The sequence below is a fragment of the Sceloporus undulatus genome, chromosome 3, assembly GCF_019175285.1.
Source record: "Sceloporus undulatus isolate JIND9_A2432 ecotype Alabama chromosome 3, SceUnd_v1.1, whole genome shotgun sequence".
NCBI lineage: Eukaryota > Metazoa > Chordata > Lepidosauria > Squamata > Phrynosomatidae > Sceloporus > Sceloporus undulatus.
The window spans coordinates 172,113,395-172,126,256 of NC_056524.1; the positions used below are offsets into that span (position 1 = coordinate 172,113,395).

The following is a 12,862-nucleotide window of genomic DNA, read 5'->3' on the forward strand; positions in this document are numbered from 1 at the left end:
TTCACCTCTGACACCAGGCATCATAAATTCAAATCAAAACATCCCTTTGAAAATCAAGGGGTACATTACCATGCCAGTGGTCTTGGCTTTGGGGTCCTTCATAATCTCTGTGATGCATTCTCTGATATCCTTCAAGAGTAGGTCTGCCACTCCAGGCTTTGTGTGCAGAAGTGTTAAGCAAATATGAATACTGGGGAAGAAGCAGAGAGAGAAAAGGTTTTACCTTTCTTCACAACAATCACTTTCACAAACCTTTGCATTTGTTCTCTTTAGTCCTAAAAAACCCTAGGGAAAAATTGAAAGTTGGGGGGAATTGGTCCACCATGTTTGCAGATGTATATGTTAGCTGTGTTGGTTTCAAGCACAGACTGGTTCTGGCTGTTACTGCATGTAAAAGACAAACAAAGCAGGAAGCACTGGCTCTATAGTTTATTATCTCAATTGTTCAGTGTCTAGAGCCACTCTAAGAAACAGGTCACTTGTCATCAGCTCTTTCATCTACTATAATGAACTGTCCATATGTTATCCTATGTTACAGTGCTTTTTAGCTATCTCTAAAACATGGACACCATCAATGTGGCACTGTTTTCTTTAAAAATAATGAAATCATCAGTGCACTGTAGCTATAATTTCAAACCTTTAGCACACCTTATCGTATCACTTCATTTCTCTTTACAAGTTCCAACAGTAACTCCCAATAATCTGAAAGCAAGGACTCCAGGGAATTTTGTTAACATTCATTTGAGATAGCATAAAATCCAGTTTCTGCACCCTGTCACCCCATCAGAAGCCTTACACAGCAGCCTTCATCATTATTCCCCTGGCTATAACAGAGGAACAGAGGAATGGAAAATATGTGGGTCTCCACAAGAGCCGCATGGTATAGCGGTTTGAGCGTTGCACTACAACTCTGAGAAACTGGATTAGAATATCCGCTCAGCCATAGAAACCTACTGGGTGACCTTGGGCAAGTCACATTTTTTCAGCCTCAGAGGAAGGTAAAAGCAAGCCTCCTCTGAACAAATCAGGCCAAAACCCAGGCACACAAGAACAACCCACAAGTTCTTAAACTTCATCTCCTATCATTCCTTACCCCTGGCTACATTGCCAGGCTATCTGATGTGGGGAACCAGCAGAGCTATTTTTTTCTAGTGTTCCAGGGACTGGCACTAAATTTCTGCCCACAAGGTGCAGTTGTTGTTTTTTTTTTTCTGGAAACCTGCCAAGGACCAGCAGTCAATGGCTCAGGGAACAGCACAGGTCCAGGGACCACAACTTTTGAGTAGCACTTATCTAGAAAAGAGATCAACAACTTATTTATTCACAAGTGCATTGGTGTCTTCCTGGCAGTGGTTTAAGAACCAAAATATGACTATGTTGCTTGACCCAACCAAAGTAATTACCCCATAGGTAAGTCATATTTTTTAAATCTAACACCATTTAGCTTCATGTTATAAACAATTATGGAATTCATGAGTAGCCCACATTACTTCATTCACAGGTTGTGACTTAAAAGAACTCCTCAGGAAGCAGATTGCCAACGATCTTCTGCTTTTCCATGAGGTATATGAGACAACAATCAAACCCTGATTTCCAGAGTGATAGTCCAATGCTGAAACCACTACATCACACTGGCTATCTTTCAGATCCAACCTACTAGCCCCCAAATCAGCTCTCATTGATCTAGGAAAAGGGCACATAATCTTCCAAATGACCTCTCTCCTTTTAACTTTGAACAAACCTGGAATTAAGATATTGTAAAGTACAACATGGTAGGTGTGGGAAAGGCACTCCTTGGCGAGGAAAAGTTAATGTAATGCAATGCTGTGTGTGTGTGTGTGCGCGCGCGTGTGCACACATGTATTACATTAACAGAAACTAGCATCAATGAAGGAAGTGAAAAGTTAAAATATCAAGGTACAAATTCTACTGATGAGTTCCTACTAGAATTACATGGCTTTAAAGCCAATTCTGACTTATGTTGACAAATCTATCAAGAGCTTTTCTTGGCAGGAGTTGTTCACAGAAGGTTTGCCATTGCCTTCCGTTGAGGCTGAGAGCATGTGACTTGCCCAAGGTCAGCTGGGGGGTTTCATGGCTGGGAATCGAACTCTGGTCTCCAGAGATATAGTCCAACAGTCAAATACTTAGGCATGCTGGCTCCCGAGTCAACACACCAGTAAATCCTAATGAGTCAGTGGGTCTATTCTAATTGAATCTAATCAATGGGATTTAACCGTATGAATGAAAACAAAGTAGTTTTTCACACAACACATTTTAAATCATGGCATTTGCTCCTACAAAGTATGCTATACAACCACCAATCCAGATGGCCTTTCAAGAAGAATTGCAAAAAAGCATGGAAAATGAAGGTTCTCAATAACAGCTAATCATGACCACTACATATTAGCGCCAGCTTTAAAGGCAGGGCACCTCTAAATGACACATCAGGGAAGTAACAACAGTGGCAGGATGCTATTGTACTCATGTCTTGCCTATTGGAAACATCATGCTGAATTAGATAAGACACTGGCCTAATCCATCCAAGAGGGTTCTTAGATGGTTTACCACTGTTCATTCTCCTACCACTCAGGTACTATGCATCAAAAGAACCCAAGATCACAATGAACTCACCTCGGTGGGAACTGCAAAACATTAAGATTCCATCCTTTCGTTAATAACAAATTTGACAACCGATATATGTCAAATGTATCTGACCCCAGAGCGAGAGCACATACTTCCGGTTTTCCAAAAATGAAGATGTTGTCAATTTTCTGCAACCTGAAAATATAAAGCCATGTTTCATATTTTTCCTTTATAGTGGCAATAAATAAAATGTACAGTAAACTCAATTTATATTAATGTCACATTACCAGTATTCTTTAAAAGCCAGTGTTAGCATATTTACATAGATAACTACTCTCTCTCCTGATCTCAGAACACTTTCCAATCTTATGATCAAATATGGCTGTTCTTATGGATACAAGTCATTTTATGCTTAATAGATGATCCAGTACATGTGCATTTGAGGGGGGAAATTTTCCCCCAAAAGGCATTATTGAGTGAAAGAATTTGGAATTCCAATCACACTTCTTGCAAATCACGTTGGACTGGTGATGACTCTTTCAAAGCCAGAGAGGAGATCACGAATACAATGTTGGGGGGTTGGGAAGAGATTTATATTTTTACACTGCAATAATTTGTTGTCTACATGGCTCATAGCCACTATGAATGTGAACAGATACCATGTTTAGTTTTTTGTGGGTCTTTCGGGCTATGAGGCCATCTTCTAGAAGAGTTTATTCCTTGCAAGAAGTGTGATTGGAATTTTGCCAGCAGCTGTGGCTGGCATCTTCAGAGAATGCTGGTATGGAAGTGTATACTGTTGGTTGACATGAAGTGATTTACAGTGGACCCTTTGTATACACAGGGGATCTGTTCCGCCCCCCCTCCCCTCATATGGGAAAACTGTGGGACCTCAAGTCCTATAATAGGCTATGACTGTGCGCTCCCAGGGCTTGCTGTCTGCATGATCATGAGTCTGCGGATGGCAACCCCACGTATCGGGTGGGTGCACTGTACATGTTAATCTGTGTATTGTTCTGTTGTTGAATGGAAAGGCCTTAGGGTGTGTCTATTTAATTAATGATCCATTGTCTGCTGGGAAAGTCCCCTCAACCTGGGTGGTTTTCATCTGCATTTGCTGGGTCTTGATTTTGGTGTTTTTCAGGACTGGTAGCCAAACTTTGTTTACTTTAAGGGGTTCTTCTTTCCTGTTGAAGTTATCCAGGTGTTTATGGATTTCAATGGCTTACCTGTGCATTCTGACTTGATAGTGGTTGGCATAGTCCAGAATTTCAGTGTTTTCAAATAGCATTTTATGCCCAGGATGGTTTATTACATGTTCTACTACTGCTGACTGAGTCTGCAGTGTCTCTCGGGTTCCTTGATTTGTGTCCCTATGTAGACTTGTCCACAGCTGCATGGTATTTAGTAAACTCTTGCAGCCATGAGAGGTTCTCTCCTGTCCTTTGCTGAGCACAGCATTTGCTGGATTTTCTTGGATGGTTTGTAGACTATTTGGAGGTTTTCTTCACCTGTTTCCCTATTCTGTCTGTGACTCCTTTGATGTATGGTAAAAATACCCTCCCTTTGAGTGGTGGTTTGTCTTCACTCCTATGGGTTTTTCTGGGTCTTGCAGCCCTTCCGATGTCTGGAGTACCCATTATCCTGTAGAGCCCAGTCTAGGTGATTTAATTCATCTTCCAGGAAATGGGGTTCACAGATCCTTTCCCCCCCAGTCTACCAGTGTTTTTACTGTGCTGCTTTTTTGTCCTGGGTGATGGTTGGAGTTCTTGTGTAGATATCTGTCTGTGTGTGTAGGTTTTCTGTATACTGTACAGCCCAACCATTGGTTCGGTTTGCAGATGACCAGGACATCCAAGAATGGCAATGTTCCTTCCTTTTCTTTTTCCATCATAAATTGGATGTTTGAGTAGATGTTCTTCAGATGGTTCAAAAACACAATCAGATTTTTCTCCATGGTTCCAGATGGTGAAAGTGTCATCCACATATCGGAACCATGTTGCGTTTTTTAATTATTTATTTATTTATTTTGGGTTTTTTGGTGCTGTTTCCAGGGCTTGCTTTTGAAAGTGTCCCTTGTAAAAGTTTGCTATCACAGGGCTCTGAGAGCTTCCCATGGCTCTGCTCATAAAATTCATTCTCCCACTGGAAGTAGCTTGTGGTGAGGCAATTTGAACAGGGCTGTGATGTATTCCATCAGGAATAAACTCTTCTAGAACACAGCCTCATAGCCCAAAAAACCCACAAAAACTATGGATGCCAGGCGTGAAAGCTTTCTTCTTCACAGACATCATGTTATTCTTTCCTCCGGCTTGCCTAAAGGCAGCTCCACTGCTGAAACCAGCTGGGAAACAAGCTCCTTAGGGACCAAGTAGTCACAAGTCATGGAACTGGAGCGTTTATGAGAAGTATAGAAATACAGGAAACTGTTACAAGACAGAACAGGGGGGGATCAAAGCAAGGAGAAGCTGGAAGGGAAGCTAATTCCCACTCAGTCTCCTATGAATGAAGAGAAGGAAAACCTGCTACTAGGATTTAGGAGAGTACATGAAGTCCATTCTAGCATCCTGCTTCTGAACTTCTCTTCCATCTTAGAAAGATACAAAGGAAACCTTTTATCAACTTTCGGATTGAGAAAAAGAATTTACCAGCATAAACATTTGTGGACTGCAATCCACTTCATTTGATGCATCCTCAAAAGCTTATTCAGTACTAGAATTTTTTCCCCTCTCAATTAATCTTAAAGGTACTACAGGATTCCTTTGTATCTTTTCAAACTAAAACAGACTATCATGGGTATGTCTTTGAATTCTCTTCCATCTGTTTTTTGAGGAATCAGCATCCTAGGAAAAGAGACATTTGTGTTTTATGTAATTCAAGGGTGATTAATATGTGTGTGGGGAGGAATTGTGCTGTGCTGTAACAGTCCAGGTAATGATGGAATGCTATTGCAATGGGAATTCTGTTAATAATGATGAAGATTTTGTATTACATGTTTATGCTGTACGAGTACTACACTCAATCTTGAACATCAACTAATTCTATATCCACAGATTCCACCATCTAGGGCAGGGGTAGGCAACCTTTTTGAGCCGGGGGCCGCGTTGCTGTCCCTCAGACAACTGGGGGGCCGAAGCCAAAAAATAAATAATTAAATATTTTTTTTAAAAAAATTAAATATATAAATAAACCAGGACAAATGTAGGACAACATTTTCAGATGGAAGACACTTTTTTTTAAAAAAATGGAGGTCATGTGAAAAAAATTGCTGATTTTTTAAAAAATGTTAATATAAATGCATGTTTCTGAGGCTTCTATAGACAATTGCCCCCAAAAGGCCCCAGCGGCAATCAGCGGCAGGACCGGGCTGGGGTCGGTCCCAAGGCTTTGCCGGGCCGCATCCGGCCCACGGGCCACAGGTTGCCTACCCCTGATCTAGGGCTTGTAAATATTCCCAAAACAAAATTTCTAAAAGGCAAACCTTGGTTTTTGCCACTGTTTATAAGGGACACAATTTTACAAGTATATAATTGTACTTTAGCATCCATGGATTTGGATATCCACAGGTGGGCCCGGAACCAGACCCCAGCAGAAACCCAGGGTCAACTGTATATGACTTGTAAATATGAGATTTGTTCATTTTAAGATGAAATGTCTATAGAAGCAATGTGCCTAGAGTAGAAATGTCTAAACAAGCAATTCAGTTAAAGTGGAAATGTCTATGTAATATGATGATCTTCCACAAGGAGTATGCAACTGCATAAGCTAATTCTTTTACGTAATTAATATATGAAAGAGATAAAGCCACAGGATTACTCTCCTACATAAATCTCCTGAAACTCAAAGCTTAAGAGACTCTTAAGAGGAATGTTGATGTTGATCTGCCTACCTTGGAAGCTCAGTTAACCAAAATGGCAAACTGTAAAGAACTTAGATGCAGATTAACAAGGGACAAGAATGAAGGGAGTAATAAAATAATTAAAGCCTTGTACATACTCTGATTCAAGGAATCGTGCTGTTGAAATTATTTTCCGAGTGGCCTCTATATAACCTTCTTCTCCTATGTGCATCATGGTTGCCCAGCAAGCTGCAATGAGGCCACCAGGCCTGGATCCAGCTATGGTAGGGGAGGCATAGATCCCTCCTTGCCAGTCAGGAGCAATAAAAAACTGATAGTGCCGATATTTTACATCGCTGTACAGTATCACAGAAGAGCCCTTTGGAGCATAGCCATACTGCAATGAAGGAGATGAGAATTGGAAGTTGCAAATCAAAACAACTGTTTGTGTAAACCCCAGCTAAAAGCACTGTGATGCTTAAATTCTACAGGTGGGTTGCAACATCTTCTAATGGGAGCTATAGAGTAAAAGCGTCGTATTACTCATTCCATAATTGCACAACAAATGTTGAAGTATTTTAACTATTTTACAAAGCCTTCTTGCCACTTTTATAATCTAGTCTGTTCAGAGGCATTTACAATTACTTTTTCAAAAACAAAATGAAAGCCATTTCACAGATTTTAGCTTGTTAAAACCTGAATGGGGAACCTTCAGCCCTACTGATACTAATTAACAACAATTACCATCATACTTCACACTTAAGCAGGCTGGTTAGGGCTGCTGGGAACTGAAGTTCAACAACATCATGATAACAAAAATGTTCCCAGCTCTGTCTTGTTTACTCCCCAAAGCAAAATATTCTGAATTCTAAAGATGAGTATATTCATCATGCTGTTGATGTGTACTACTTCCCTTTTTGAACTCTTAATTTAGTGGGGGGGAAACACTGCAGTGTGTCTACCATTTTCCTTATGCTCTGTTAGGCAAATAATAGCATGGTACAGACTGCCAAAAAGCAGTGTACCAGTGCCGATATTAGAGTTAGGGTGCGTGCACCATCTACATGCTCCCTAACCCTAATACGTACCGCCGGCGGCATAATGGCAGCACCCTGTGTATATGGGTGGCACCATTATGACGTCACGACCGCACCGCATCCAAACGGCGTGGCACGGGTGTGACATCTTCTTCGAGCCGTGTCAGGACACTTGTGGCGGTCTAACAGCGGCACCAGAAGGAGCTCCAAAACAGAGCTCCTTCTTTGGGGAGCTCTTCGTTCCCGCAGCCACCAAACAGCTGTGGGAACAAAGCCAGGAGAAAGGGGCTGAATGGCCCCTTTCTCTCCTGGCAACGGCTCCCTGGGGTGGTCCTGGGGCATGAAGCCCCAAGGACACCCCTTTTCGGGACCAGGGAAAAGCAGCATTTTACTGCTTCTCCATGGTCCCGAAAAGCACCGGATTGGGGGCTTTGGGCTGCTGCTGTGGCTGCCCTGGCTCCAATACGTGGCGCAAAGGGGCAGCCTGTATCCCACCAATGACACCATATAGGCTTAAATGCAATTGCTAGTCCCAAGTAAAGCAGATCAATGGATTACTACAAACTTGATAAATCAACACCTATATAATTCAGTGAATTTGCTCTGGCTGGGACTAGTAACTGGATATAGGGCACAGATTTTCCATACTCTTACACAAAGTTAGGATGAGGTTTCACTTGGAAGCAGAGCTAAAGGAAACATATCTGAACTAGTTTAGAGAGTGTACAGGTCAGTGCAAAATTCCAAAAAGATATGCTTTGGCTCACCTTGTGGGTATCTGCAGAAATGCTGGTGACACCCTCCACTTGGAAATCAAAAGGGTGTTTTAGCGGGAACCCTGCCTTCTCCATAAAGACAATAAGAAAGCCTCCAAGGCAGGCATCCACGTGGAGAGGAATATTATATTCTCTGGCAAGCTATGGCAAGATAAATAAATAAATAAATAAATAAATAGGTTTGATTTCATAAGCTAAATGAAAGCAAAGTACATACTCCTTGCAGAGGTGAACCCTAAAAAAATATCAATAATATTTTAGGTTTTATATTTGGAAAAATCTAGGCATTCTTCCTTAGAAAGATACAGTGGTTTTCCCTGAAATATTTCATCTCAAACTGTGAGCTCCAAGTAGGGAAAAATCAAAATTCTTGCAGCAGTTTTCTAAAGACTTGGGATTGTATTCATTTATACCAGTACTTGCCCACACAAGCACTCTTTGCAGGTACTTTGCATGAATGCCGTAAACTTTTGCATTCATGGGCGCAGGCTGCAGTTTAGGCAACTATGTAATGCACATATACCTGGACTACGGAAAAAGATAAAATGTGTGTTTACGGATGTTCTCTTTCTACAACAAAACAATGGCAACCTCAACTAAATATGATCTTTAGGATTCCAATGGAATACAGTAGGCCCTCCGGAACCGCAAGCTCTGGGTCCTCAAATTCAGCCAACCATGGATCCAAAAAAATCACCCCCCTCCCCCCCAAAAACACCCAGCCACCAGCCAGGAAGTTTTGCCACAGCCAGCAAATTTGCAGCTGTGGGTGGCTGTGTGCTTGCAAGGGGAAAAGGTGGTGTGACCAGCAGCCCATACAATCCCTTCCAGGGTTCCCAGAAGACACTGAAGTGTCTGCATTCACATTGCTACCATTTAATACTGATCATCTGCATTTTCTGCAGGGTCCTGAAACCAAATTCTGCCAATACTGAGGATCTGCTGTGGAGGCTTCAAGACTGCGGGAATTCAATTTCTGATTTCCTTTTTATGAAAAACTACAGAATAAAATAAAGAATAAAATAAAAGGTTACCTTTGCTACTTCCTCGACTGGGTCCATGACCCCATGAGGAAACTGAGGTGCTGAACAGACCAGCATAGCTGTATTCTTGGAAATGGCTCTCTTCATTGCCTGAAAATTTTAGAGGAAAATTATTGGAAAAAGGAAAACATACAATATATACCAATCTTCCATATTTCAGGGAGTTAAAAACATGCCAGTCAAAAAGAGTAACTTTTTTCAAAAAGACCACTTATTTCCTTATTTTATCTAATCTTTATTACTGGTAGATTTCTGAATAATACCAAGAGGATACCTTAACATCCACTTGCATAGATTTGGTCAATGGAATGTGCACAATCTTCATCCCAAAATAATGAGCAGCTTTATCGAACGCCGCATGCACACTTTTGGGAACAAGCCTAGGATGAGGGGAAAAAACAGAAATCAATGCATCTCAGAGAATGGTGTGCAGTTGTTCAAAATGTATTTATTTCTCCTTTTCTTCCCTCCTTTCCCATATAAAAATAAACTGGCAAAAAGGGAGATCATAAAGTTTGAAATCCAACATCTCCTCAATGTGATGTAAACATCCGCACGTGGAGATAAACTATACAAGCTAGCCACCAGAATAGTAACACTGCACATCACATATCACTGACTAGGTGCTGTTGTACAATGTACAGTGCTGTGCTATAAACAACCACAAACGTGCAGTGCATAACTGCAATGCTACTGCATATGCAATTCCATTTCCACCACTATCAGCAGAAGACACACATTGCTCTATGGCAAATAATTCAGCCCACATGCATCACTAACAGGATGCCAGCCAAAGAAAGTTATATTCATGCGATGGACCACCTGCAAATTCCATTTATTAATCACTTTTGTATCCTGCCATTCATCTAAGTATCATAAAGGCAGCATTCACAATTGTTATGAACACCATAATTTTGTAAAGCAGGATCAAGCTGAGAAACGGTGACTGACTCAAAGTCACTAAATGACTTTGCAGTTGAATGGAGATTTCACCCTGAGTCTCCTGGTCCTAGGACAACACTCTAACCACTGTATCACAAGGTTTCATGTTAAATGACCCCAAACCTTCTCACTCTTCCCTTTAACCACTTCTATAGCACAACTGATACAACAGACTAGAGAACTGCACATCTCATTTTACATGCCAAGCCAGGGTTTTGATTCACACTTATTCTGTTGCCCATAAAGGAGCTTAGGTTTCAGAGTTTACTTCTTCATCTCTGACACTCAGCAATGATTTTATTTCAAAGGCATAGATAATAACCACCTACTGCAATGATTTAAACAAGCAAACAATGAACAAACACAAACAATCCCATCCAAATGTTACCCCTAATCGGTCTCTGTGTTGGACCAGGTGACTCTTTGAATCTCTCCCAGCTCTTTGGTTCTGTCTTATTCCAAAATTTAGAAGAGGGGGGAAATTATAATAGATCAGTGCCACTTGAAGTAGTTGTCCCTGCAGGTTACAAAATACCCAGCAGATGGCAGCAGATGATGTTTGCCCTGACACATTATTTCTCCTTAGGGTTTGGTATCTCTAAGCAAATCAGTGTTAAAATATCAGAAGCCTTTCCATCCTGAAAACTTGCAATGAAATGCTTCCAGCCTGAATGCTTGTCATTCCAGCAATGTGGCAAAGACAATTATTCCCCCCTCCCCCCAAAATTAATGAGCAATGAGACTTGCTCACAGGATCACTAGTGAAAGGGGAGTGTCACTGGCAAGCTTCTTTAGAGAAGAATAGCAAATGCACAATTTAAAAGTATTCACCACTTCTGCTCAGGAAAGGATGACAATTAAAATGCTCCAGGTGCATGACAGACTATCTGTACTAAGGTCAATGGTAGCAGAGAGTGAGATATAAACTTTTTGCAGAATGCTGTCTTCAGATAATAATTTTCAAAGTTCTGCAAGTCAGTTCTTCAAAGTAGAAACAAACAAGGAACAGAAGCAATTTATTTCAATGCACTTTCTCTAAAGATGAACCCAAAAGAGTTCATCTGAGGATGCAATCAACTAACTATATTTATTATTTAATTTGTTTTCCACATTTCTCCCAACATGGGATCCAACATTTTAAAAAGGACAATCAATTAAAAAGCTATCAGTAAAAAAGTTAATACACAATTAAAATTCTATTTAAAAACACTAGTTAAAATGTTAAAAGCAGTTTAAAAAACAACATAATAAAACATTAACAACACCCTCCATTAAAAACTCAGTCTGCCACATCACATTAAAAACTAAAAGCCTCCTTTAAATAAAACGATCTTTACCTGCCAGGGGAAAGACAGCAGGTAGGAGTCCAACCAGACCTCTTGTGGAATGGAGATCCACAACCTGGGAGCAGCCACAGAGAAGGCTCTCTCCCATGTCCTCACCAGGCATGCCTCTGATGGCGGTGGGACTAAGAAAAGGCCTTCTCCTGCAGATCTTAGAGCTCAGGCAGGTTCATATAGAAAGATATGCTTTTTTTTTTTCCAAATAGTCTGGACCCAAGCTGAGGAAGGCTTTTAAAGTTGTATCTTCAAAACCATTTAGGTTATTAAAATACACAACCTAAACCAGTTAATAGATATGTTATCAATATAAATATATTTTCAGAAACTTTGCAAAAGTTAGATTTAAACAACTGCAGAACTAATTCTTTCTGTTCAGACTTGCATGTTCTAAGGCAGTAGTCCTCATGCTTTATGACAACCGATTTGTGAAAAGTGAAGGAGTTTTAAAAGCAGCTTATAATATGGCAAGAGAATCAAGGCACAGAAATTCTTCAGTACACTTTAAAACAGTGATAGCTCCCTTATGTGGGAAGCTGTGATACCAAAAAAGTAACATTGCTCAACTCTGGCCACGGCTGTTAGAATTCAGGAGTTTCTAAAATTTCAAAATAGTTTCCAATCTCATTGCCTTCAGTGTTGTTCTTTGCCCAGTATTTGAGATGTTAAAGCAGTATGTGAGCCACATAAAAGAGGAAGATGATTTTTTTTTTAAATTGTCTGGTTTATCAGGTTCAAATGGCACAATAAGTCATCTGAAGTACTTCTATTACTTCAAAAATAGACCTAAAATTTTCTGCAGACTTCCTCATGGCCATAGCAGATGAGAAGGGGGAAAGGCACAAATAAAGAGTCTGGCTAGGCTCATTCCTGGCTTGGGTAAACCTAATATGATATTTGAAAACTGCCAAAGAGAGAAAGAGTACAAGAAATGATACATACATTTCTGGGTGCTTGATTCCTTTTTCATAAGCCATGTTTCTGTAAGCTTTACATGCCATCAAAATGCTTTCTGTACCACCAGAGGTCATCTGTTAATAGGGAATTAAAACCATGTGGAGTTATTATATATGAACAACAATGCAGTATTATATTGCGGTTTCACAGTGCCTCATTCTCAGAAACTCCTGCTCTGAAAGTGGGAGTCTCTATGAGCTGACCTGTGCATGTGTACATGTGTGTGTGCTCACATACATAGAAAACATGGAGAGCAACTTGCAACCCACAACCCCTATCAGCCCTAGCAAGCACACACAACAGAGGATGGGAACTGCTGTCCAACCTCATCTGTGGGGTCATT

General features: G+C 40.6%; 1 protein-coding gene across 1 annotated transcript in view; it reads right to left on the reverse strand.

Annotated features, from left to right (window-relative positions):
* Positions 1–12,862, reverse strand: part of SGPL1 (sphingosine-1-phosphate lyase 1) — a 49,740-nt gene that overhangs the window by 3,155 nt on the left and 33,723 nt on the right. Inside the window, exons 7-13 of the mRNA XM_042461151.1 lie at positions 12,505–12,593; positions 9,555–9,660; positions 9,272–9,370; positions 8,229–8,378; positions 6,583–6,821; positions 2,635–2,781; positions 70–190 (exon numbers count right to left, since the gene is read on the reverse strand). Of these exons, the coding sequence (XP_042317085.1) occupies positions 70–190; positions 2,635–2,781; positions 6,583–6,821; positions 8,229–8,378; positions 9,272–9,370; positions 9,555–9,660; positions 12,505–12,593 (951 nt within the window). The remainder of the gene's footprint in view (positions 1–69; positions 191–2,634; positions 2,782–6,582; positions 6,822–8,228; positions 8,379–9,271; positions 9,371–9,554; positions 9,661–12,504; positions 12,594–12,862) is intronic.